The following is a 27,827-nucleotide window of genomic DNA, read 5'->3' as shown; positions in this document are numbered from 1 at the left end:
TTTCTGAGAGAAGGGCTGCATTTTCTGACAGAATTGCAAGGGTACCAATATTTTCCGCCATGACTCTGTGTTTCGGGCTACGTAACTGCTTAATTTAACCCTTGCGTGTATATTGTTATGCAGTGTCCTCCCAGACAGTAGAGGCCGCCAGGCCCACAATAAGTCGGTCCAATAGGGGTGGGGAACTAAAGAGCCATAGAGGAGGAGAAATACGGGTCTATTTTTCTTTCTATTCGTGTTCTCCATTGCATCTGAAAAAGAATATCTGCGTGCGTTATTGGTTGGTTTTTGGAGCGGGATATAGAAATAATAATCTTCTTTGCCAAATGAGAAGCGGTTTGTGGTTACATGTTCGCATATTGTTTTCAACGCGACTATGATAAGTGGAGCTAAAAGGTAGATCCTATGTTCAGAGCCCACTACTTTTGTAATTGTGTCCCGTGGTTTTTGTTCTCACCGGAAGCCTCCATCGGTCACGGTCTGTTTTGCTAATAAAAGGTTAAATAGTAGGCAAAAGTTCTTAAAACCAAGGACTTTTATTGAAAAAAAAATTATTGTAAGTCGTTCTGACCTTCAACAGCACTCGAGTGTCCACAACAATGACGACGATCCACTCCAGCCTGAGAAAGATAAGGCAGCACAACGGGACAGGGGCATTAGCCACCTTTTCAGCCTCACCACGTCGCGCACCTCGGGCTGTGCATCTACGCATAGTATAAGCATTTTATTCAACCCCAGCTTCTCAGTTCCTCGCTAGTGTAAAAAGAAAAATTAAAAGCACAGCAAAATGCTTGTCCGCCCAGTCTCACTTTTACACGTGTCGGCATGTATAACGAAATCAAAAACTCACATTGAAAGAAACGTGGCACCTTAAGGGTTAACAGATTTATGGCGGCGCGAGTCTCCCTAGATTACAAGCTACTTCCACAGACAGACAGACAGTAGTTGATGTTTTTACTTTTGTTTTGTTAGGGATGTTTCTATACCAAGGTGAAACAGAATAACCTCCTTGAAGACTGACCCACGTTTTCGCGAGGGCCACCGGCTACACGAAAATCCTGGTTAAGAAAAACAAAACATGGCTGCGAAAGAAACCAGGAAGTTTCGTCTCCGGTCCAAAGGTGTCTCTTCTTAAGTCTGTGACAGAAACCGGCTTCGGAGTTCCAGCGCTTGGTCCAGGTAATAATACGTGGTGAGTTGGGTGGGTGGCTCGATGAATGTTGGCGACGAGGGTCCCAGAGGTAGAGATGGGGATCTTCGAATATCGAGACGAATATCCCACCTCTAGCTCGGGGCAATCCTTCCCCCCACGAAAAACAAACGGGGGTGGTTGTGGTGACTCTGCGGCGTCCTCTTCTCTTTTCAAGCCGGTCGCCTTGCGCTTCCGAGGGGCAGCCTCTTTCACCGTCTGCATGCTGCTCTCTTCTTGCCCGCCTTCCTTCCTGAAAAGAGGCTTTTGCCTCTGCATGGGACTGAACTGCACGGCCAAAGCTGTTGCGCCTTCAAATTGCAGAGCAGTACTCGAGTATCCGCTTCTATCCAGAGAGGCAACGACCCTTAATTCCATTTGTTGGGTGTCCGGGTTTCAGTTATACGGAAATCCCGTTTTACAGTCAAGATTGAATTCTGGAACATGTGCATGTTGGGGTGGTACTTTGTTGGAAGAAGCCAAGAAAAAGAAGAGGCTAGTTAAGTTAGCCGCCCGAGTAGACATGGTCTAGAGGGGTGGGGTATAAATAAATAAATAAATAAATAAATAAATAAATAAATTTTATTAAGCATAAACTTCTATGGAGTAGCCCCCTGAGGGTGACAGTGCACCAAAATGTATTTCTAATAAAACACTTTTCAGTTTCCACAAGATTTGTTGTTACTTTGGAATGTGAAAAGGAATAATAGAAAAGAGTTTCTAATAATAATATTAGACATCGTTTATTATATTTATAATATAATAAATTATATAATTATAATATCTGTAATTATTACTGTTATTATAAATCATATACGTTATTAAGCATAACTGATCTTCCAATATCTTTAAAACGGGCATATAAGTCACTGGTGAGGGGTTAAAGTGAATAGATTAATCTTTGGTTGCAACTATACTGACAAAGAGTTCAAGAGTTGCTCTACCGATAGCACTGATGGGCTCAAAGTATTTTTCAGAGACCACATGATATTTCCTATTCAGAGCTTTTCCCCCTCCTCTTGGGGGCTACTACTTTTTTAAAGCTGGAATGATTTGAACAATATTTTCCCTGTATGATTGTTTGTCTTGTTCTACAAAATAATGTGTGTGGGGGGGAGAGGCATGACTCTAGGTGCGGGTATACTGATGCAAAGAGGCAGTCCTGAAATCAGCAGAATCAGGGAGCTGGACAGGGGACAGATTGTATTTGTCTTCAGTGTGGAAGGGATTGTCACTCTCGAATTGGCCTTCTCAGCCACACTAGACATTGTTCCAAGACCTCTATTCAAAGTATGTTACCATAGTCTCTCGAGACTGAAGGATGCCTACTACTACTACAGTACTAGGAAAGTTTATATCAATCATATGGAAATTCTTCTGCTGTAACGTTTCTAATGCATTATACAAATTCTGCTCTTTTCCTGGGCTAGTCTCTATGCAGCTACTACAGCTACTAGGCCACTACATGCAGCTACTCTGGCCACAAGGTGAATCATTGCTGCGCAGTACAGTATTTTACCACAAATTGCTTTTGGACTTCCCCTTATCCCTCTATCTTCTTACCATTTCAATAAATGGCTGCATTTATCCACATTTACAGTGTTTTGTTGATGAATTCTAAATTTGTTGTCTGTTTGTCTCTTACTCTTTCTTTAGTTAGAGAATAATTAATATTCATAGGGAATTGATGGGTTGTTTCTAGATTTCAGTTTTTAGTCCTTTTACAAAGAAGAGAGAAGGTACATTTGTAAAAATACTCTTTGCTGTGGGAATAATAAAGCTAGGACTACAGTTTGTTTTTGTTTTTCTTTTCCTAATCCAGTGTCCTCCTCTGCTTTCTCCTAGGAAAGTTTGAATGTTGCACCTGTTCCTTAAGAAGGATGGAGGAGATCTTGGCTAAACTGTGTAGAACCAGTCCAACAGATCCACTTCCTTTCTGGGTCAATGGCAATATTGGGCACTGTTTTAATCAGCTGATTTTTAATGTTTTCCCCCATATAACCCTTGCTGTAGTCAGTGCTTGCTACATAGGAACACCAAGGTATAATTAGAGGGCATACAAAGACCAGAACTTTATTTCTGATTTATCATTTGCTTGACTGTTTGCCTTGTTGATTTAAAGAGCAGCTTTAAAACTGTTATCTTATTTTAACTTATTTAGTAAGGACATGGTTGCAGGTTGAATCTTGCGTGTGTGTGTTGTTTAATGGTAAGAAAAATAATCACCATAATTTTGTGCATTAAATGCAGTTTCAGTGGATGGACAGTGAGACTCACAGATTTTTAAGCATGAAGAACCAAAAAAAAGGGGGGGGGGACATTACAAGACTGTGACTGCACTCTAATGCTTTCTCTTCACTCTTTTCTAGGTTATTAGGCTCTCACGTTGTGTACAGACCTGGGTGGAAGTGCAGGATTGCTGTGTCCTTTGTCCTTGCTGGCTTGCCCATTCTTGACATAATTGCTGCAACCATTTGGCGACAGAAATTGGATCCCTTATACCTGGACGTACTGTCAGATGGCATAGCAACATTGGCATGGCTTACACATGGCTTGGCACTCCTTGCTTTTTACAAGTCTCCTTACAGCTACAAGCGTGGACCAGCAATCCTACTGATCTTTGTCTTTCTCACTATCCCTTCCCTTATCATCACTCTAGTGTGGCGTTGCCAGAGTGAGATGGGTGATCGGCGCCTTCAGCCTCTTACTATCTTCAGACTCTCTATCCTTTCCTTCCAGTTGACATCTCTGCTTTTTTATATAGTAGGGTACATCATCCCTGTAGTTGGCAGTCAAGATTTGTTTTCTATCAATGACTCTGGGCAGCATGAATTCCTGATCACAGCCTCTGAGATTTCTGTACCAGCTTGGCAGAGAACAGCAGAAGATGGAGAGAGCTGGCTCTCTCGTTTCTCTTATGCTTGGATGAACCCCCTTATGAAGCATGGCTACCAATGGATGCTGAATCAGCCACAAGATGTCTTTCAGCTTCCTCGACAACTCCAGACTGAAAGAATCTGTGAGCGCTTCCGATCTTGCTGGCAAGAAAAGGCAGTGCTTATTCAAAAGGAAGAGAACACTACATCATCCACTGACAGATTATTTGCACAAAGTGATGAATATTCATCTCCAGCATGTACTCATAATGCCCAAAGGTCTGTACGTCTCTTGTCAGTGTTGCATGGCGTTTTTGGCCTACGTTACTATTCTCTGGGCCTTCTCAAACTGGCTGGCAGTCTGTTGGGGTTTTCTGGACCCCTCCTTCTGAACCTGCTGGTCAGTTTCATGGAGTCACGGCAAGAACCTCTGAGCCATGGATTGATGTATGCTCTGGGACTCTTTGCAGGTTCCTTCCTGGGTGCTATTTTGCGTAACCAGTTTAATTATGAAATCAACAAAATGATGCTTGCTGTGCGCACTGCAGTCATTTCTGCTATCTATCAGAAAGCTCTCTGCGTGAGTGATAGTAGTTTAGCTGGCTTCACCACAGGTGAGATTGTCAACTTTATGAGCACAGATACTGATCGGTTGGTCAACTTCTGCCTCAGTTTTCATGAATTGTGGAGTCTTCCCTTCCAGTTTGCCATCACTCTCTACCTCCTTTACCAACAGGTAGGCATAGCCTTCCTGGGTGGACTGGCTCTGGCTCTGTTACTTGTGCCCATCAATAAAGTTATTGCTAATCGCATATTGGAAAACAACAAGGAGATGCTAAAGCATAAGGATGCACGTGTCAAGGTAATATGCAAGCATAATTTTCTGGGACTTGCTTTTAGGCGTGCTTCTTAATTGTTCCAATACGTTGCTTAAAATGCTTCCTGGGTGGTTTCCATACACTTTTTTTAAAAAAAAGATGGTCCCTGCTTGTAGACTTAAAATCCAAAATTGGGGAAAGCAGTCTTCTAGAGGTAGGTGGGACACCGTAGCTTTCCCCAGAGCCTACTATGGGTCCACTTAGTACTGCTGCTGCCATCACTACTGTTTGTATTGTATTGCTGCCATTTCCACCATTACCACTGGAAATGTCACTGGAAGCACTGATTTTTGCGTCAGATTTTTGTACAGCGAAGACCTGATGGGGGGGGCACAGAAATTGCTAGAGGGTGGCATGCAGCCCCTGAGTCATGCATTATCCACCATGATTTTAAAAGAACTTTTAAAAGGGTGGGGATATGGAGAGAAAAGGAGAAAGAAGCAATTGTTCTTTTGGGAGGGTTGAATGGCCTTATTCCCTAGTTGAGGAAGGAGCATTCATGGATATGGTCTTTTAGAGGCCCTGATTCCCATCTTCCTTTACATTCAGTATTAATCATAAATAATATTAGATAACAGAAATAATGAGTTCTGTGTGATCTGTCAGGTAGTAATGTGCAAGCACTGCTCGCTAATCAATACACACACATACATATATATAACTGCTCTGCTGTATCTTCATTCACAGCTGATGACAGAGTTTTTGTGTGGCATGCGAGTGATCAAGTTTTATACCTGGGAACACCATTTTGGTACTAGAGTGTATTCTTGCCGAGCCCAGGAGTTGAAAAGCCTGCAAGCACTCAAGTACTTAGATGCCGTGTGCGTCTACCTCTGGGCAGCCTTGCCTGTAGTTGTCTCCATTGTCATTTTCATCACTTACGTTCTACTAGGACATCAACTCTCAGCAACTAAGGTAAGTGGCGTGGCTATTCCGGGGCATTCCTCCACTTAAGTTTTGAATGTGGCATTCTGCCAGGAGTGGATAGATGACCGTGAGCTCCAGAGCAATTGGAAGGGAGAGTGGAGCTGCCAGCGGTGGTGAGTGGATGGTCCGGACCCAGGGGCCCGGACCCTTGATATGTCCAGCTGTGCGGGGGTATTCGTATTTGTATAGGAATACTCCATCTCTAACCAGGATACTTAAAATTATTTCTTCCGTATGAACTTGCCCACACATTGAGCTGAACTATGGAGTCCTCTTTTTTTGCAGTCCTCCCACCATCTGGGGACTGTTTCATTGACATCTGTGGTCAGATTCTATTTCCCAAGCTTATTTTGAAAGCTACTATTACTTTTAAAAGGTTACTTTTTTAAAAAAGGCTAAACAATTAACTGCTTGCATTGTATTGCTGCCATTTCCACCATTACCAGAAGGATGATGAAACATGGCCCTCTCATTTCCTACCAGGAATATCTTTGCATATAGGAGTGTGCAGCCATCATAAAAGCTACTACTTTCGCATTTTAAGAAGTAGGCTACAGTCCACAAATCTTAATCTTTGTTAATCTTTAAGGTACTTGCAAGAGCTAATGTTGTTTTTCTGCAACTGACTACAGATGATCATGCAGCTACTGTGCTGAAACATTTCGAAAGAATAGTCTTCTCTTTGCTCTTCATATACATGTAATTTACTCTGACGGTTTTTGCAACAATGGGCATAGAGCCTAATGTACTTAAATTTGCCCAGTTCTGAGTACAGAATTTGAGTCCGGTCCAGTCGCTGTTACACAGACCTTTAAGGTCCATCGGTACATTTACAGCTGACTATAACCTTTATAGCTGTAAAAGTGTATCTGGATTTGTTTTCTCTTCATTATTTCCTCCAGTGCTAAAATATTGCCCTGTTTCTCAGTCCTCAAATGTTTCACACCCTCACCCTCCTCTCTATCATAGGTGTTCACTGCTTTGGCACTTGTTGGGATGGTCATTCTCCCGCTCAATAATTTCCCCTGGGTGCTGAATGGGATCTTGGAAGCCAAAGTATCTCTGGATCGAATCCAGCATTTTCTTGATCTTGCAGACCAGGATTTGGATGCTTACTACAGCAAAGGTACAGCAGTCAGGGGAAGTGGGAAAGAAGAAACCTGGAAAGGTACCAGAATGAGAACAGAAGTACTTTTGGTGTGGTACGGTAATAAGCAGATAGATGGCTTATTACAAGAGGCTACTTGTTTATGCCATTTTGGTATGGAATCTGCAGAGCATGGCAAAAGTGGTGGCTTCTGGAAGCTGTAATCCAAGACAGTACCTTTTCCAAGACTTATGAAATTGGCCTAGAAATGAATGTTAATCTTTAACTTATATGATAAAATGTTGTAGCATATCTTCCCCTCCAAAGGCCATTGTGCCTTTAAGGGTGCCAGCCAGCCATGCACTAGAACAGTGGTTCTTAACCTTTGTTACTGGGATGTTTTTGAAATGCATCTTCCAGAAACCCCAGCCAGCACAGTTGGTGGTGAAGGCTTCTGGGAGTTGCAGTCCAAAACTCCTGAGTAACCCAAGGTTAAGAACCAGTGCACTAGAAGACTCTGTTTCTTCTTCCTGGTTTCTGTCTTCTCCAACTGACAGTCAGCATTCTGTTACTGCTGAGCACACCCAGTTTTGAATTGGCTGCTTTTTAAAAGTTGTGTCTGCTTTTGCTTTTGAAAATATCTTTTAAACATTTCTGCAAATGTTGGGGTTCCCAACCAGACATGCTGCCATCTACCTCTTTCTTTTCATTGGTCCTGTCTGAGCTACAGTTTTGTTGGTAGTTACCACTCATGCTGGCTGTTAGAAGGGAAAAATGTGCTTGCAGTAGCTGTTGAGGGCTCTGAAATAAAAACGGGGGGTATTCCTCTTAGCTTTTTGCTTTAAAATATTGAATGCCCAGTGGGTTAGTGGAAAGGTGGAGTGGGCAGGGAGATCAGAAATACTCACTGACCTAAGAGAAGTGTATGTGGCATAGCATACCAGCATTGCCAAACCTGAAATGACCAAGTTTCTATCGGTGGTAGTGCTGTTCAGTTTTCTTGCATGGCAGCTCTCAGCTGCTGTGTCACATTTCCTGTTTTCCCAGCAACTCATCTTAATTTTTTCCCCTAAGGGCCAAGGGCTGATGTTTTCCCCTTTAGGCTGTAAAAGCTGTTGGTAAGATTAAGAAAGATTCATTCTTCTTTGGTGTAAGATTTAGGTAGTGATTCTACATCCCCCCCCACAAAAAAATCTGATGTTGGTTGAATACCTACAGAGCAGTGTGACAACAGATCTAATTAGATGGTGAGTGCTCCAACGCTGGAGGCATTCAAAGAAAAAATTAAACAACCATCTGCCAAATATATTTTGGTTTGGATTCTTGCATTGAGCAAGGGGGCTGGACTTGATGGCTTTATATGCCTCCTCCAAGTCCATGATCCTTGATCTATCAGAAAGTACATGTCTATGGCTGTTGTTGCTTTTCCATTGCAGCCAAACCCTCTGATCTGTCTTCTGCCTTGGAAATGCACCACTCCATCTTCTCATGGTCACCAGCAAGCAAAGAAAACATTGAACCATACATACCTAGAGGAGGTTCACAACTTTTTATTCAAGATCTGATTGTGCCAAAGGTAAGCAAAAGGAGCACTGATAAATTGTTACTGCTTATGGGGCACTTAGTACTTAATAGGTGGACAGATAAAAGACATACTCTGAATGAATGAATGACTCACAGTTTAAAAAGAGGCATAGCAAGATAGGGACAAAGCTGTGAATATTTTTGTGCTTCTTTCCATCTGTAGGGTGCGCTGGTAGGAGTCATTGGGAAGGTTGGATGTGGAAAGAGCACTTTGCTTGCAGCTATCACTGGAGAACTCAGAAGGTAAATAGTGCCACTTTGCTCTTTTCATTTGCTAGACCTACAGCTTAATTCAAACTAGAATTCAGTTCTACTAATTTGCACCCTGTGGGTACAGCTAAATCATGGAGAATGACCACAAACTCATCACTGTAACAAACAAATTCACAGTATATTGATTGCATAAGGATCAGCTATATAAAAAGTTGACTGTAATTACACAAGGTAGTGGAATGTGACTTAAAAATTTAACAAAATACAATGTGAATAAAGGAATAATAGTAATATATCAAACCACCCTTTATGTAACAGCAAACCCTTCTAAAATATCCTTGAGCTCATCTAGTTCAAAAGCATCCTGTTTCCTAGTTGCTCTAATGGTATTGTATTTAATGGGACTGTATTGTCTCTGTAGCTATTGCAATGTAATAAGTAAGCAGGCCCAAGGATCTCTGAGTCTCTGATAGGACAGGAGGAACAAATTGAAAGAATAAGTAAAGGAAAACAAAGGGGAAAGCTGAAAGTAAGAGGCCAAGCTAGAATCAAAAGGAGGGAGAAGGTAAGATAAAGTGAGGGAATCTTCTCTACAATAAAAGATATACTGTAGAACTAAAACTCTGTGTCATATTTGAACTTAGCCCAGAGGTTAATAGCAGCTTCTACTTGCTCAGAACTTGCAAGGGGAAAGTTAACCAGAATATGTTTCATATCAGCAGCTTCTCAAAACAAAGCCAAACATTCCGTCATTTCCCCACTGAATGTGTTGTCCAACAAAGTCTTCCTTACTGGTTATGTATCCCGTCCCCCCCCCCAACATGGGTGCCCTGCAGCTCAACTTACAAACACCTTGCTCAGAATGGAATTCTTAAATTACTGTCATCCCTTTCAGTTCACTGTGAGTACTCTGGTGAATTCAGTGATTCCTTGGGCCTATAGGGCCAGAGCGAGAAGCTATTAAACCTATTTTATGTGCCAGGTCTTGGCTCCAGAGTAGGCAATGTAACAAGGAAGAAGACAGTGCTTCTGAGTATGTACATAATATTTCTTGAATAATATCTCATGTTTTGGTTGTTGTGGGTTTTTCGGGCTCAATATCTCATGTGTTTGTTTTACTTATAACTTTTCACACATGGAAACCCCAATAATTTTCAATCCAAGCAACTGATCAGGCTCTACCATGCGTACTTTCAGCAGCCCATGGAGCATCCCAGTACCTCAGGGCTCATTCAGATGTTGTTTTCCTCATTTGTGGATAGCGCAATAAGCTTCTAGGGGCAAAGTTTCTTTATTAAAATAAATATGCCTTTGATTTAACAATAGTAGTATTTAACTACACAGGAAGGGCATTTTCTAAGCATGCTCTGGTGGCAATGTTATGTTATTCCTCTCTCTCTTGCCCCCCCCCATTGTTTCTGATGGCTATCACTGGGATATGTGCAGTCAAGGTCAGCAGGTTTACGTTCAGGATTTGGAGAAAGGATTTGGCTTGGCCACACAAGAGCCCTGGATTCAGTTTACCAGCATCCGAGAAAACATCCTCTTTGGGAAGGAATATGATGCCAGATTCTATCAGGAAGTAATAGAGGCCTGTGCTCTCTCTGATGACTTGAATGTGAGTGTCCTATGACAATGATATATCCCTCAAAGCTCACCAACAATCATATTGTTCTAGAGCAGTGTTTCAGCATTTACAGAATTCTAAAACACCTGACTGACCATGAGAATAAGTGATGTACAGAACTCCTGGGAGCAGGGAATGCTTTTAAGAAACAGAGGATGAAATGGTACAGTCTCAGGGTAAATATACGGAGGAAAAGACCACCTAAACTTAAGCATAGTAATCTTATCAAGGTTTTGTGGACTTTCAGGCTGTTTTCTTACTTCATATTTCAACAGACATATTTGGAAACTTGGGTACAACCAACAGCCTTTCATCTCAAGTTCTGTTATGACTTCTTAATCTGATATTGTTGTTGTTGTTGTTTTTACAAAATTGCTCCAACAATGAGAAAGTTTCTCATGATGGCCACCCCAAGTTTAAATCAATATAGTCAAACATCATTTAAACTAATTAACTTACCCCATTGATTTGAGTGAAAGCTACATTGGGTCATAGTTCCTAAAGATCTGTCTTTGTATATATTATTGTGTTCAGTTAAAAGCTGAAGGAAACTGGAAAGGAAGAACAATTTTTCACAACTGGGAGAAAGATGCCTTTTTCTTTCTGTGAATAAGTTCAATAATTTAATTATCATCAATTTATTGTACAATCACAGACCCATTTTTTCTGTGATTATTATTTTACGTTCCATACAATGCTAACAATGTTCAGAGTTTCAAATGATGAGGCCAAAATCTGATTTTGATAATGCTAAATATTATCCTTTCGTTTTGGTTTCTGGGCAGCCGTTTTGTACCTAATTGCTTGTCTGTGATGCTTTAGTGCTATGATTAAAATCTGGATATAAATTTCCTGTATTTCACTGTATCCGTTCAATAGCTGTTAAATTACATTCCTTTTGTCTGTTTAATGTTTAGATTTTGCCAGCAGGTGATCAGACAATGGTGGGCGAGAGTGGAGTTAGTCTCAGTGGAGGACAGAAAGCTCGAGTTGCACTTGCTAGAGCGGTTTACCAGGTAAGAAAATGAGTGGATGAGCAACTAGGCAGCAGAAATGGAACTGATGAAGCATAAAGATTAGCTCTGCTGCTTGTGGCCTTACTGAGCCACAAGCAAGTCATGGCCATTAGAAGAACCTGGGATCACAGAGGAAGGAGGTATTTTCTGCTGATGTCATTTTATCATTCTCTGCAGTTCTGGATCAGAACAGGCTGGATCTATTATACTGTATCTATTTTCCTTAGGAGAAAGAAATATATCTTCTTGATGACCCACTAGCAGCTGTGGATGCAGATGTAGCTAATCATCTCATGCAGCAGTGTATTCTGGGAATTCTGAGGCATAAGACCAGGATTCTTTGCACCCATAGAATTGAGTTTTTGGAAAAGGCTGATATTTTACTGCTAATGGATGATGGCAGGATACTCAAGCAAGGTATAATGCAATGCCTTCTACCTGATTTGTTTCTCTGTCCTCCCTTCTGCAGAATGTAACAGTGGCGTGTAAATGAAAAATTGCTGGCTGTGGGGAGGGCACACAAACATTATGCAAAGTGGTGTTGTAGTTGCAGGGGAAAATAGCAAAAATCTTGTCCCTCCATCAAATGGGACTCTCTAATGGGACAGACACTCTTCTGTGAATGGAAAGGCCTTCCAGTGAAGCAATTCAAACTCCAAATCAGATTTGGAGTACAGTGGTGCCTTGACTTACGAACTTAATCCGTATCGGAATGATGTTCGTAAGTCAAAATGTTCATAGATCAAAGTACCATTTCCCATTGAAATCCATGGGAACAGGATTAATCCGTTCCAGCATTTCAAAAAAATTCCAAAAAATTAAAATAATAAAAAATAGACCAAGTCTCACGCTAGGACTGAAAAAAACAACCACAAATCCAAAAACAAAACAACAGTAACATCCCCCAGTCCAGACCCACCCTCCAAAACTTGCCCAGAACAGTGTTTTAAAAAGGAAAAGGACCTTACCTCTGCTGCTGCCCGGCTGGGATGGGTCCTCGCCTCCCACCCGGGCTCCTACTCCCGGCACAGGGTCCATCCGCGCTTCTCGCTTCCCAACCAGGCTCTGCTTCCTGGAGCCCAGCCGGGAAGCGAGCAGCGTGGACAGACCCCGTGGTTTTGGCCCCGCTGGGCCTGCATGGAGGTGGTGGAAGGCTGGGAAGGTTCTGGGACGGTCAAAACCACCACCCTCCCTTGCCCTCCCGGACCCTTCCCAGTCTCCTTCCACCGCCATGTGGCCCCAAAATTGCCACACTCCGTAGCCCTCTGGGAGCCTTCCCAACCTCCCTCCACTTTGGCACGGGCCCAGCGGGGCCAAAACCGCTACCCCCCCTTGCCCTCCAGAACCCTTCCCAGCCTCCCTCCACCGCGGCGCGGGCCCAAAAGCGCCACCCTCCCTTGCCCTCCCGGACCTTTCCCAGCCTCCCTCCACCACCCCGCGGGCCCACTGGGGCCGAAATCACCACCCCCCATAGCCCTCCGGGAGCCTACCTGGCCTTCCTCCGCCGCCTTTTCCTAACTGTTGGGGTAAAAGAGCTACCAAGAAGCAGCCTCTTTCGCCACCTACAGTTAGAAATGTGAATTTCCCGCCCTTTCCCCCTGCCTTTTTTCTGTTCATAGGTCAAAGCTCCGGCTGCAAGTCAAAGCAAAATTTTGCGGCCAGAGCTGTCCGTATGTCAAATTGTTTGCAGGTCAGGGCGTTTGTAAGTCAAGGTGCCACTGTAATCAGTGCTTGGATCATCTCTGCAGAACGCAAGTGCATCTGATTCTTTTTTTTTCCTAGCATGTCAGGTAAAAATAAAAGAAAAATAAAGAAGAAGAAAAAATGTGGCACCATAAAGACTAACTGCTATATTTTAATGAGAGCTTTTGTGGACAAGTCAGCTTCCTCAGATATAAGGAAGTCCACTTCCCACATAAGGAAGTCTTATGTCTGAAGAAGTGGACTCGTCCATGAAAGCTCACATATAAATAAAATAGTTAGTCTGTAAGGTGCCACAATATTTATGTTTTTTTTAAATTTACTTTTGTTTTTGCCTGATATGCTAGCACAGATTAACATGGCTAACTCTTCTAAAACTATTATTTTTTCTAGGAACCCCAACTGAGATTCTGCCACTGGTACAGTCTGCCCCTAACCTTAGGAAGATGGACAAGAGAAAGAAGGACAAAAGTAAGTACATTTTCAGGGTGATATTTGTAGGACTGTATCTTTGGCAAATGAGCAAAACACTTGTAAATCTTTGGCTGAAATCCTATTTTGCTCAATGTAGTAAGTCAAAATTAGAGCAGTCCCCTGAATCAGTGGGGATCTGGTGAGTCAACCCTTCTGTAAGTTTCATTGATTCAGTTGGACTACTCTGGTTCTGGTTTATTATACTAAGCAACAGGATTTCAGTCTTTCGTATCTTTTAGTTTTCTATGGACGCAGAAGGACCAGAATGGGAAATAAAGCTAGTTTGTAAACGTAAGAAAAAGAGGGACCATGAGTTAAGCACAATCTTTATTGTATTTTCTAAGTTGGTTAAAATTACAAGAGACAACAGAAAAGAGAGGAATATCTTGAAAATCCTAGGTAGGGCTTTTCCACACAGTTGAAGCAAGACCCTGACTGCATATTAGTCTTAGCCCGAGATACCTGTAAATATCTGTGGAGAGAAAACAGAGTTGCATCTTCTTCTATGCAGTTCATTAGGTGAAGAACGAGGCTGTAGTAGGAAGTCTGCTTAAAGACAAATTTAGAAAATATGTGTACTCTTGCTCTGGGACAGAGGAACACCTGTCCTCCAAAAAATGAAAAACTAAAAGGTAAAGTTAACAAACAAAGGGTAGAGCTGGTGAGGGAGGTGTAGTCTTGCAGGTCTTCATTGCCTTTCAATAGAGCTGAAAATGTAGCAGAAAATGCTTCAGCTTTAAAGGGGAAAAGGCAGAATGAAATGTATTGCCTATAGTATTACAGAGGTAACCGCTGGATGTTTATGATACTGCAGCAGTCACAGTCAATCAGCATGTAGTGATGTACTTTCTGAGTGGGAGATATGTTTTCCAAAACACAAAATATTATCCTAGGGAAATATGGTACATCTTCAATAGATGTACTATCCTGGGACAGGACATGGGGATCCTTCACACAAATGGTAAAAACAGTGTCTGGTACAGGTCCTGATTATTACGAATCGATTTTGGAATAGCTAGCCATGTTAGCTGGCCTAAAAGGAAGAATCTTGTTCTTTTTATCAGGAAGCATTGGGGAACACATGTACATTCCAGTATACCCATTTGGATATTGTCCTTGAACTCTTTGTTGAAACGTGCACTTGGCTTGAATTGTGCTGTAAAAGACAGCTGAGGCTTTGCAGAGATCTCTAAGCCACCTGCCTGTCCAACAAGATCATCTTCTGGTGTCCTGTGACCTGTAGTTTTTTTATGTTTCCAAAGTACCCACTGAATACAGCCAAGAAGAAGATCTGGAGTCTGAGGAAGAAGAACCAAATCCAGTAAATAATCTTCTGAAGCAAGAGGAAGAGAAGAAAGAAGGAGCAGTGGCTTTCCATGTCTACCAAGCATATTGGCTGGCAGTTGGCAGCTGCCTAGCATTATCTGTCCTTCTCTCCTTGCTATTGATGCAAGGTAAGATCATCACCTGCTTCTTTGCCTGTTCACATCTTCACCTATTCTTGATCTTTATCTCCCAGCAATAATGCACCCTTGTCAAACAGATGGTTTATTTGCAGGAGCTCAAGAAACTGCATTGTCATCTTGCTTAGTTTATGGATGAATTCTTGAAATTCACTTAGCACAATTATCATCCTCTTCCTATGGAATGCAGAGAGCAATTTAGTTCAGACATAACAGAAAACCACAGATTCCTGCTGCATAAACAAGCTTGTAGGAGTCTCTGACTTGTATCCTGTCCTCTTTCACACTTTATGCAAGAAGACTGCTTTTAAATTGCACAGTTCCTAGCATTCAAGCTTGGAGTTTGTTTCCATTATGATTAGTCAGGACAAACCAGGATCAAACCATGATTTTGGTTTCTGACTACCTCTCAAACCTTAGTTGAAGTTGGGGGTTGTTTACAAATTGGGTGACCAACAAAACTGAGTAATGTAACATGAAAGAGGTGGCTTTTGATCTCCTCCTCTAACATGTAAATCAGGGGTCAGGGAACTTTTTTACCTTTTACTCTCTAAAAAAATTATATTCGCCGACATTGCCCCCTTGATTTGAAAGGAAGGATCTCGGTCACACGCAGCCAGTTGAACGCTGCTACGCAGCCAGCTGAACGCAAGCCTCGCCACCCGGGCCTCCTCCTCCTTTGCTTTCTCCGCCAGCGGACAGCTCCTGGGCAACTGCCGAAGAGCAGCAGGTGGCTTGCCCTCTGGAGGCACACGCCACCGCCTCCTGCTCTGGCACCGGCTCTGGCGGCTGCTCGCTGGAGCGGCCACGGGCCTCACCATTGAAGCGCCGTGACACCTGCCGCACGGAGGGCAAGATGCTCCTCCAGGCCCGGCTGGCCAGCGCAGAGGCGCCGTCAAAGGAAGCCGCGCGGCTGGGCGAGCGATGCTGCCGCCCAATGGGCTCCTCCGGGGACGGGGCATGGGGTGGCGGCCCAGTGCCAGGAGGCTGAGCCTGGCCCATGCTGCCATCATGGCTGCGCCCTTCCCCCTCTGCTGCAGTCCACCTCTCCAGGCACTGGAAGGAGAGGCTCCTCCTGGCTGGGGTGCTCCAGCCACCCACCTCAGCCTTGCCCTCCACCATGGCCAGCCCCGCCGCCACCTCCCGCCCGTCGCCAGCCACCATCAGCTGTGGTTCGGTTGCAGCCGAGCCGGAGAAGGGGGTGGGAAGGGGGATGATTGGGCTTCCGGGGACCCCCCTCCAGGCAGAAGAGGTGGAAGAGGAGGGAAGGGCGTTAGGGTCACGTCCTCATTACCCCCAGGATTTTCATTTTTATCCCATTTGGGGTAACTTACCCCTGTTCCCTGACCACTGAGGTAGAAGGAAGGGGAGGCACTCACAGCCCCCAGGCTCATGCAAGTTGCCACTAAACTGGGAAACCATATTTTGCCATTACATTTGGACTAACCCCATGTCTCTCTTCCCTTATACATCTTCCCCACCCTCTCTGTACCTCTTGGTACAGGCACCTCTTTTTCATTCTCAGGCAAAAATGAAAATATGCAAAATGCATTTACTGTATTTATTCATACCTTTGTCAGTTTTATATATATTATACCACTCCTGGCATTTTTGCTTTGTAAAAACATACAGAGAAATCCTCTGCCCATTCTTATTAGTAGTAGATCACCTACTTGTACAGTGGTGCCTCGACGTACGACCGTGCTGATATATGACCATTTCAAGTTACGACCAGCTCCGGCTGCAAAATTTTGCTTCGACTTGCAGCTGGAGCTTCGAGTGATGATCAAAAGAGGCAGGGGGAAAAGGAAATTTAGAGGGCTAACTGTTGGTCGGCGAAGAGGTTCTTTGTAGCTCTTTTGCCCCAACGGTTAAAGCGTTTGCATCGGAGGAGGCTTGGTGCCTGGCTTCTGCTTCTGAGTGAGTGTGTGAGTTTGCAGGGAGGCTTCAGACTGCCTAGTAAGGTAAGGTGCTGCTTTCTGCTTTTTAAGCGCCAAAGGATGGGTTTTACAGCGTGGTTTTGGGCTAGGGGGGTTATGTTTCTGTGCTGATGGGTCTTGCAGTGTGGGTTTAAAATGTAAAAATTAGACTGTAATATTAAATTAAAATTAAATGTGAAAATTAGACTGTAATTTTAAAATGTAAAATTAGACTGAGAGGTCTGCTTGCTGGAATAATTGTTGCTGGATGTATTTATTTATTTTTGCATTCTGTGGCTCCTAGGGTTTGTGTACTGTGACCTCTCTTTTGTTTTAAAATATGTGGGTTTAAAATGTGACTCCGAAGTATTTTTGTTGGAAAATCAGAAAAGGGGCTCTGCTTGCTGGAATGGTGTAAAATGTGGTTTATACTCAAGTTCCCCTCCTTGTCTTCTCTCTCTCTTCTTGTGCTTAACAGCACAAACTTTTGTCGGAGGGGTCTGTGTACCCCAGTGATGACCTTCTTTCTTTCCTCTTTTCCCCATTGTTCCTTCTCTCCCTCCTTTCCTGCATCTTTTTTAACTTAAGTCATCTTAGGTTAAAAGAAGAAAAATTCACCCCCTAGTAGTAGTGGACAGATTAACCACTTTTGCATTTGTTCCTATGGAAACAAATGCTTCAACTTGCAATGAACGCCTCAAGATACAACCAAAATTAGCTGGAACGGATTAATCACATTTCAGTGTATTTCAATGAGAAATGGTGCTTCGACTTATGAACATTTCGAGTTACAACCATCTTCTGGACCGGATTAAGTTTGTAAGTCAAAGCACCACTGTATTCTAATCATTTATAGAGCCATGATATAAAGTTCTTCCACATGGCTTATTTCTCATAGTAATACTGATGGTTAGAGTGACATTTTAACTAAATTTCCACCTCAATAGCTATGTGAAAGGGCCTTTAATTAAGTTGTGACTGAACAGATGGACTTAAATTCCAAAGACTGACACCTGTGCTTTTCTGCAGCTTCTAGGAATGTTTCTGATTGGTGGCTGTCAAATTGGATCTCCAGCCTACCCCATACAGAAAACACCTCTGCCAGCAACCTACCCATTCTGATTAATTCACAGCTGCTGCTCTTCTCTCAGGGAGGACTCCTGTACGTTGGTATAAGCTGTGAGCTGAACCCAGGGATCTAATCTGTCAATGAATGCACATGTGTGATGAACATAGGGATCATTTTAGTGTCCATTTGGTGGAGTTTTTGTTTTTAAGAGGGCATATAACAGGTAGGGCAACACACTCCCCCAAATAGCTGCTGAGCTGTAGAGAGACAAACTAGAAAAGAAGAGAAAGAAAAATTAAACAATCAGTTGGAAGCATCGCTCAGGGCAGATGAGAACTGGAATGCTTTGGGTGGAGACAATGGGAAACACATATATACTGGCAATGGGAGCTTGTGAAGACTTCCAATGAGTTTTCAACCTTTGTCATTGTGAGCCTCCCTGCAGTAAGAGGCTGGACATTCCAGCTGTCACTGTGTGCATTTCACTAACAAAACCAATCCTCCTCAGCCCAAAAGAATGGTGAGCTGAAGTGTGCATAAAATTTGTTATGAGACCTTAGTGAGGACAATTGAGGTTGCCCTGGAAACAGTTCACCCACTCCTGACAATGCATGGAATAGATCCCATGTTTTGCCCTGACTGACAGAGGTAGGCAGTGTTTAGTAGAATTAGCAGGATGTAGGGTTCCTACAGTAACTTTCCTTGGAATACTCTTTTCCCTCACACTTTGGGAGCTATCAGTTCTGCTTAAGAGCTAGGAGAGGGAGTGGGAAAAGACCTGACCTTGAAAAATGTCCACACTGACTGGTTTTGTTTGTTTCCTTCACAGTTCCCCAGTCTTGGCCTCCATGTCTCCCAATGGCACTTCAGATGTGAACTTTTACTTGACTGTGTATGGTTCCATTGCTGGGGCAAATTCTGTCTTCACGATCCTGCGGGCCTTCCTTTTTGCCTATGGCACCATTCATGCTGCAACAGTAATTCACAATAGGTTACTCAGCAGAGTGATGAAGGTAAAGCATGCCAGACAGGACAACACTGGATGCTGGGAACTGTTTGGGTGGAGGATTTTTAAAATTAATGTTTTGTTTTGTTTTAAAATCACATTCCTCCTGCTAATAAATATAAAGTCTCATTGTATTGTATTATGTAATGGATTTTAATAGTAAATATGAACAGTACACTACTAAATCTACACTGGATTATGTTTTTTTCCCCCTAAACAGTCATTTCTCAGACAGAAACATCTCATTCCCGATGCAAATAAACTGCTCTAGTTTGCTAAGTTGCTATCAGACCTTACTTTGACATGCATAGTAGAAAATCCATGGTTGTTTGCTAGTTTATGTGAATGTGCCCAAGCCAAATAAGAGTAAAACAGAAATGAGCAGGTCTAACAACTTCTCTACTTCTTGGGTGCCTGGATTCCCATGTTTAACATCACAAACTGTGTGTCAATGGATAGGAACTGTGCTTGAGGAAGGCGTTCTGGATTATGATCACAATACCTTGAGGAAGTTATTGTTCTGGACTACATCTCTGACAGCTGGGAGATTCTAAGAGTTGCAGTCCAAAATAGTACCTTTTCCAAGTTCTGAACTAGGCTTCCATCAAAGTTCTCAGCTCTAGAAATCTCCTGAACCAATTTCCTGGACTATGCAAAGGACACAAAGAAGAAAATAAAAATATGAAATGCATACTTTTCCTTACATTGAGTGATTTCTACAAGTCATGGGTATAACAGCCCACTATTTACATTCTCGCTTCTCTGTTTCCAGGCCACAGTGACTTTCTTTGACACCACACCAACAGGCCGTATCCTGAACCGCTTCTCTTCAGACTTGTATTGTGTGGATGACAGCCTGCCTTTCATTCTCAACATCTTTCTGGCCAACATATTTGGGCTGCTGGGCATGCTGGTGATGATCACCTATGGGTTACCTTGGATTGGTATAGTTCTACTGCCTCTGGCAGTCATCTACTATTCTGTTCAACGCTATTACCGGTGCACTTCACGTGAACTCAAGCGTCTCTCCAGTCTCACCCTCTCTCCTATCTACACTCATTTCTCGGAGACCTTGACAGGTCTTAACACCATCCGGGCAACTAGAGCTACAAAAAGGTGAGTTTTGCCCTTTAGCCAAGTCAAAGTGAGCTGGTTTGAGGATTTGTCTCTGCACCAGCTATTAAAAGAAACAGTGAAAACTGTTCAGAGGATCTATACATGACACATGCTTTAGTTACTTCCTGGCTAGATTACTGTAACGTGCTCTATGTGGAGCTGCTTCTGGAAAGTTTCAGGAAACTTCAGCACATTCAAAATGCAGCAACCAAATTGTCGACAGAGACGGGTTATAGGAATCACATAACACACCCCACCCAATTACAGCAGCTCCACTGGTTGCCAATCCATTTTCAGAAACATGTCAAAGTGCTGGTTCTAACCTATAAAGCCCTAAACAGCTTGGTCAAAGCTAAAAAAAAAAAAATTGTAAACCGCCCGGAGAGTGCTTGTAGCGCTATGGGGCGGTATATAAGTCCAATAAATAAATAAATAAATAAATAAATAATGAGCCTATTTGGGTGTTAAGATAATCAAGAGATGCCTTTCTCTGGGTCCCTAGACTTTGGAACTCCCTCCCACAGGAAGCTAGACTGGCACCATCTTTGCTGTCCTTCCACAAGCAGGCACAGCCCTTTCTCTTCAAGCAAACTTTCCCTCAGTGACAGGCTTCCTGAGTGGGATTTTTAAATGGATTGTTATGCATTATAGTTTTGACTGTGTTTTACTATTGCTTTTGTTTACCATTTCTCAAAGTGGTATTTATTTCTTTTTAATATGTATTGTTTTTAGTTTTAAATACTGTTTTTTTAATTATGTAAGCTGCCTTGGGTTGTTTTTTTTTTTTAAAGAGAAACATGGGGTGAAATATTTTGAATAAATGAATCTATAAATAACATTGATCTCTGGGCTGTATTCAATCTAGGTTTGAGACAGAAAACCAGCTGCGATTAGAGTTGAACCAGCGTTGCTGTTTTGCCAGCAACACTGCCATGCAGTGGCTGGACATTAGGCTGCAGATGATTGGAGTTGCTGTAGTTACAGCTATTGCAGGAATTGCCATCATCCAACACCAGAAGAAACTGGGAAACCCAGGTACCTAAGGGACTCAGAAGAAGTCCCAGTTATGTCACCCCTTCTATCACAGTATGCTTCTCTCTCCCCTCACCTGGATTTCTGGCTCTTATTCTGAAGAAGGGATCATGGAAAGAACTGGGAAAATGGAAAGAAACTGAAGAGTGTTTTGGGACATGCAGGCTATACTGTCAACAGCAACATGCAGAATATTATGGAACCAATGTCTGCACTCTGTTTTCACCTGTATGTGTTGTTTTCTCTTTCACTGTCCTCATCTTTCTCTTTAGAAAAGGACAGAGGAAGTAATATACACCTATCTGAGGTCAGGATGTGACCTTCAGTTATGTAGCTGAAGTCCTTTATAGTGAGGCAGTGTTTTCTTTTTGTAAACATGCCTGTGAAGTTATTTTGATAACTTAGTTAGTAGCAGCCCACAAGCAAGGAGGCAATAGAAATCTTGTCTGAGATTGCCATGAGGCAGTTCTGGAAAATCAGCTGCAATAAAAGCACCGAACAAGAAAAGAAAGAATTACTAGTTAGTCTTGAACTTTTCTAAAGCTCTGCGGATGACAGTTAGATCTTGAACTTGCAAAAGAAAATCACCCCCATCATTTTTTCCACAAAATAATTTTTCTCAGTATCTTGGTCTTGGGGTCCCCTGTTCAGTCTTTCTTCCTATCTTGGAGCAGGGCAGGCGATCCTTCATTCCATGAGTTTGCTCTTGCCTTTGCTTCATTTCAGAGGTGTACTTCCCTGCTTGTGTTCCCCTGACAATCTTTGACACTGCCTTCCTTTGCACCTTCAGGTCTTGTGGGGCTTGCCCTTTCCTACGCCCTGTCAGTTACAAACTTGTTGTCTGGTCTCATCACCAGCTTTACCCAGACAGAGACCATGATGGTGAGTGTGGAACGGGCAGAGGAATATGCCACAGAGATTCCCATAGAGCCACAGGAGGAGCTGCTCCAGGTAAGGCTGCCATGCATGGGACCTTTTACTGACATGTAACTATATTGCTCAGATGACCTGATTCCATAAAATGCATCTAAAATGCACAGGTTGCTTTGGTTCACAGTAGTTTCTCATTATAGTTTACAGAGATGTTTATAACGTCAGCACAGTCAGTGAAGGACCGCATCCTGGAGAAGCCTTTTCTCCCAAAGGACTCTGGAGGTCTCCTCTCTCTAATGTATATCTCTAGTATTTCACCCCTTATTCTATGTGCATCTTGCCTTCCCTGTCATAACAGGATGGTTGGTTGGTTTGCTTGCTTTGAGCTTCTTGCCGTACATATTCTTTTCATCGTGTAGTTCTCTTAGTGAGCAGGAATGGAGGCAGAGGACGGGATATTTTTTTTAAAGTCAAGCAAAAAATGATTAAAAAGGAAAGTCTGTCAGCTTATCTCGAGGCACAGTTTGTACACAGAGTTCTTAGTTTCAATTGCCATCATTCCTCAAAGGACATCCCTAGCTTCTGCATAACCCTTTAGTGTAGCTTCCCAGATTATTGAGGAGCCCTCCAGAACAGAATCGCCTGTGACGACATCCCTGAAGACATGAGCAAGACTAAAAGCTCACCTGACATGCAGTTAGTCTGGGTTGATATGTAGGGCAGCTTCGCCATTGTCCATCATTTCCACCAGACCTAAGCCCTTCATAGGTCCTAAATGGGAGCCAGTATCACTGTTGTGACTGAGATGGTAGTAAACATCGATACATGGCAATCTAGCCTACTCCTGCTAATGGTCATGGAGACAGCAGATCAAAAAGTGTCAGCAACAGATGTTGGGAGGTATTGTTGTTCATTTTTATTTAAAAATTTTCTCTTGTTTTTAAAGGTTGCACCTGACTGGCCAAGTCAAGGTCACATTGAATTTCAGCAAGTAGTACTGGCCTATCGATCTGACCTACCCAATGCCCTCGATGGGGTAACTTTCACTGTCTATCCTGGGGAGAAAGTCGGTATCGTTGGGCGTACTGGGTCTGGCAAGTCCACTCTCTTTTTAGCCCTCTTCCGTATGGTGGAACTGAAAGCTGGTCGTATTCTCCTGGACAACATTGATAGCCATTCTGTAGGCTTAAAGAAACTGAGGTAGGTCACATTCAAAAGGGATAGTGGCACAAGACACTGAGGATTTGGTTTAGAAATCATCTTTTAATTCCAGCAGTTGCTGGTAGCCTGAGATTAATAATAATATGTGCTGTCGAATCAATTCTGACATATGGTAACCCCTTTCAAGGTTTTCTAGATAAAGAATACTCAGAAGTGGTTTGCCATTCCCTTCTTCTGAGGGCGTATTAGGACTGTGCAGCTTGCCCAAGGCCACAAAGGCCAGCTAGTGGGGAATCAAACTCTCAACCTCTGGCTCCACAGCCAGATAGATAAACCAGTGGCCCCCAACCTTTTCTGAGTCGCAGACCAATTGGTGAGGTGGGATCTGTTCACGTGGGGACACCCCCATGCTTACGGGTGTGCGGGATGTGCTCACGTGTATGTGCGGAGGGGTGGGGTGCTCTTGTGGAGGAGAGGGCCATGCGTGCGGGTGGGGTGGGTGGGTGGAGTGTGTGCGGGGGGGGTAGGAGATCTGTCTCCGTGGCCCGGTCCTGCCGTGGCCACAGATCAGCACCATGCCACAGACCGGGGGTTGGGGACCCTGGATTAAACCACTGAGCTATCTTTGAAAGTCCATCCCGACAAGATACCCTTGTAAGTGCTATAGATGTTCCATCAGAACTATGTTTATCAGCATAATAATGACTGGCAAAGGCGTAATGGAAGTCCTTTCTTGGCTCTTTGACCTTGCCATAGCAGATTATACCACAAATATTTCTCTGAAGGGTTGACAATGGGGTCAGTGTTTTCTGGCTCCCTTTTCAAGAGTTTAAAAGGTTAATTTAATGCAGAGGTGGTCAGTGGGTTTTCTGCAGGATGCATACAGCCCTCTTCCAGGGCTTAAAAGCAGCCCCAGCATCCATGGAGGGCCCTGCCCTTCACCCCACAGTTTCTTAATTTATAAAACATGCCCAAAAAGACCCGCTGTGCCCCATGGAAGTGTGAGAGGCAGTTCTCCCATGTTTGGGGGGCAGGACTGCCCACAATTTTTAAATTATAAAATCGGCTATTAAAGGGCATGGGAAAGGTTTTTAAGTTAATTTTTTAAAATGTTATGGAGAAGATGGAGTGTGGGAGTGTGCCTCCAAAGTGTGGGGTAGGTGTCTAGTCCTAAGATCTCTGGAGGCTGCCCACGGCTGGTATAATTTGATGGGACGGGGCAGTTCCAGGATGTCAGCTGAACAGTTACCATTATCTCTAAACTGACAAGTTTTTCTCTATCTACTCTTTCAGGTCTAGATTGGCCATAATCCCTCAGGACCCCTTTTTGTTCAGTGGGACAGTCCGTGAGAACCTGGACCCTCAGGGACGATACACAGATGCTGACTTGCACCAAGTCTTGGAGCAGTGCCACCTGCAGGCAGTGATTGCAGAAATGGGTGAGTTAAGAATCTGTAAAGGGTTGAGCTCCTTACAGGCAACGTGTCAGGGACACATAATATTAGGTGGGACTGAGGCCAAAAATAGATATGGTCATCCCTGCTCTCCTACGTACTACCCTTCTCTTTTCCTCCCTTCCTGTAATGGGGAAAGAAGACTCTTGGAAAAAGTCTGAGCTGTTGATTTGTAAAGATTATTCCTGATCTTTCAGCACTCTGTCCATTTTCTATTTTCCCTCATTCCACCACCTCGGTCTTTGCCAAAAGTCTAAACGGATAATTTCCAAAGAGCCCAAAGTGCTCCTTCCCCACATCTTCTGTCCCTGTTTTCCTTAAAATAGGTTCTGAGTAGACAGGATGTACTCAGGAATCCTACACTGAGACTCACTCTCTTTCTTTGCAGGTGGGCTGGATGGTGAGCTGGGGGAGAGAGGCAAGAGCCTCTCTGCAGGACAGAGGCAGCTAGTTTGTTTAGCAAGGGCACTCTTGACCCAGGCAAAGGTGAGTGCTGTCCTTTCAAAATGGCTCCCCCTCCCAACACACACAACAAAAAGCTTCCAATATGAGACAAGTGCAATGTGTTTCATATACTACAGGGTTTAAGACAACCATGGCGTATTTGACCAAGAAAGAACCACACCATAAGGGATATTCTGTTGTAAGGTGTTAAGTGGTTCTGGTTGCCCTCAAAAAGAGATCACAGAGCACCATCCCTAAGTAGAAAGGCTATTTTGTTCAGATCTTAATAGCAATAATGATTTATGGGATTTGTTGCGCAGGATGTGGGTTCTGCTACTGTCAAAAGACGCAAGTTGAATTTATAAAGGCTAGATCAGTGCCTGTTAATCATGAAAACTAAATTTCAGGAGACAGCAAACACTGAAAGCTGGCCAAACAATCAGGGATGCCTCCCATGTTTTCAAAGCTCCATGCAGCATGGCCAATAATAAGAAATTGTGAGGTGTCGCCTGAAACATCTGGTGGGACAAAGTTTCCTCACCATTGCAGAAGTGACACTTGCTGTTCTTCGCATCTGAGTAATGTTTTTTTTCTCTTTTTCTAAATAATAGATTCTCTGCATTGATGAGGCTACAGCGAGTGTGGATCAAAAGACAGACAGATTGCTCCAGCAGACCATCCGCCAGCGATTTGCAGACAAAACTGTCCTGACGATTGCTCACAGGTGATGTTTTGTCCCTTGTTTTGCTTCTGCTGTTAAGTCTCAAAGGAGTGGCAGAATGTCATTCAGTCCTTACTGATCACCTTGTTTTAATTTTACTTCTTTCTGGGACTGGTGCTACCAGTTCTCTTAACAGTTAAAATGCTACTTTTTGCTAAAATAAATCAGCATAGCAGATGACAGATTTACAAATCTGAAGTGTCTCAGGGCACTTTCATTAGTATCAAAGCTCTAATAGAATGTCTTTAAAATTTCCATAAACAATACCAAAGGAAATGTATTCAGATAATTATTTGGTTTAAAATTTCAGATGGACAAAAAAGTTTAGTCCTCAAATTAAAAAACAAAACTAATTGCCTGTCAATCTGCAAGTTATAATTGTTGTTGAAAGATGTATTCTTTCCTATATGAGAGAAAGGTGAATGTCTGTTATGCTATCAATATAAGGAATCTGCCTGATACCAGATCAGACTCTTCATTTAGGACAGTATTGACTACCCTGACTGGCAGTGGCTCTCAGACAGAGATTTTTCATTTCACTAGCCTAAGCATCTGACCGAGGCCTGGAAAAACTACCATGCCTGCTACTACACATGTTTCCATTGTCTAAAAACAAAGGAAGTATTTTTCTCCTTCAGTATTGTTTTTATTTATGTGGAAATTTAAGTAGATTTTAATGGATAAATCAACCAAATTTTGTATTATCATTTATTTATTCAGATACATTATAGTGCAAGGGCGATACACTTTAATCATATTTATTCCAAATAAGATATCCAAGCTGGATATGAGTTTTTTAATTTTGTAATTAGTACAAAAGAGCCATTTTCAACACATTTACTGCTAGTAAGTATTTTGTACTCTTGTATTTGTTTTGGAAATTTAAAAATAAAATTTTAAAAGATTTTTAGTGCATGTACTTCGCCAAAATGCTATAAATTGCTTCCCTCTTAAGGTGTGCTGTTTTTGTTTGTTTGTTTGTTTTTTGGGCATGCTAACAGATTTGCTTCCATCAGGAAATATATCCATTTATCACAGACACTGGTTCTTAGCCTTGGGTTACTCAGGAGTTTTGGACTGCAACTCCCAGAAGCCTTCACCACCAACTGTGCTGGCTGGGGTTTCTGGGAGTTGCAGTTCAAAAACATCAGAGTAACAAAGGTTAAGAACCACTGATCACAGAGACTGGGCTAACACAGTCAACCTTGCACAAACTTTAACTACAGTTGTGTTATGTATAGTAAGGAGGAACAGAGGAATTATACCTGAAGATGTTCTGGAAAACGATTAATCCATTTTACAGATAGTACAGGGAGAGTTCAAACTTGCTCTCTGTGTGTGTGGTGTATGTGTGTGTGTATGTATGCTTGTCATATGATTTTTACTTCACAGATTGCACAGTTCAGAATGGATTGTATCAACGCCATTAAGTAATAAAAGAGAGCAGCCCTTCAAATGTTCCTGCCCTTTCCAAAAGTCACAGCTTACCTTATCACACTGCCCTGTTTCTTCTTGCTAGGCTGAACACGATCCTGGACTCTGACCGAGTGCTGGTGATGCATGCTGGGAAGGTGGCAGAACTGGATTCCCCTGCTGTTCTCAGCCAGAAGCTGGACTCCTTGTTTCAGCACCTCCTGCACAGTGGGCAGCAGTGAATTGCGAAGATTCATGTTTGACTCTCTATGGGAGGAAGGAAGTGGGCTCCCTTGACATTTTCCTCCATCTGCAGCACAGTGAGACATGCACTCCACATCCTCTGAATATCCAGTATATGGTAGACGGAGATGTGTGCTCCAATGCCATAGGGATATGAAGAGGAATTCTCCCTCTTGGGCTGTGAAGTATATCCACATGGAATTTCTTTGCACAGGAATTTAATGCCTTCCTGTAAAGGGTCTGTAATTTATGAAAAACAAAAATAAAGCTGGATTTGTTTATAAGAATTGCATCCATCTGGGTTGTCTCAGCTGCCTACCAAGCACTAATGCAATGACACT

The 27,827-nt window shown here is 42.9% G+C and overlaps 2 protein-coding genes across 4 annotated transcripts in view; one reads left to right on the top strand and one right to left on the bottom strand.

The window, feature by feature from the left end:
- Window positions 1–117: 117 nt before the first annotated feature.
- ABCC10 (ATP binding cassette subfamily C member 10) lies at window positions 118–27,773 on the top strand. 3 transcript variants are annotated; one of them, XM_072992163.2, is made up of 23 exons: window positions 118–396; window positions 973–1,179; window positions 3,035–3,230; window positions 3,559–4,927; window positions 5,631–5,858; window positions 6,840–6,996; window positions 8,394–8,533; window positions 8,705–8,784; window positions 10,201–10,372; window positions 11,299–11,397; window positions 11,625–11,814; window positions 13,492–13,569; window positions 14,835–15,026; window positions 17,984–18,116; window positions 18,853–19,036; window positions 19,802–20,145; window positions 21,011–21,180; window positions 21,968–22,128; window positions 22,997–23,250; window positions 24,505–24,650; window positions 25,054–25,151; window positions 25,721–25,833; window positions 27,350–27,773. In XM_072992163.2, the coding sequence occupies exons 3-23, from the start codon at window positions 3,070–3,072 to the stop codon at window positions 27,483–27,485; spliced, it is 4,605 nt and encodes a 1,534-aa protein (XP_072848264.2). In that variant the 5' UTR covers window positions 118–396; window positions 973–1,179; window positions 3,035–3,069; the 3' UTR covers window positions 27,486–27,773. The 3 variants fall into 3 exon arrangements, 2 of the variants coding, with proteins under 2 accessions (XP_072848264.2, XP_072848270.2); XM_072992169.2 differs by having other exon boundaries at window positions 221–396; window positions 973–1,192; XR_012084327.2 differs by lacking the exons at window positions 118–396; window positions 24,505–24,650; window positions 25,054–25,151; window positions 25,721–25,833; window positions 27,350–27,773 and having other exon boundaries at window positions 645–1,179; window positions 22,035–22,128; window positions 22,997–23,134.
- LOC110089040 (zinc finger protein 318) overlaps window positions 27,498–27,827 on the bottom strand; it is a 50,893-nt gene continuing 50,563 nt past the window's right edge. The window contains exon 10 of the transcript XR_013540440.1: window positions 27,498–27,726. The gene's annotated coding sequence lies outside the window, so the exon portion shown is untranslated. The remainder of the gene's footprint in view (window positions 27,727–27,827) is intronic.

Source organism: Pogona vitticeps, chromosome 1 (assembly GCF_051106095.1).
Source record: "Pogona vitticeps strain Pit_001003342236 chromosome 1, PviZW2.1, whole genome shotgun sequence".
Lineage (NCBI taxonomy): Eukaryota > Metazoa > Chordata > Lepidosauria > Squamata > Agamidae > Pogona > Pogona vitticeps.
This window is presented reverse-complemented; position numbering and strand designations above follow the sequence as displayed.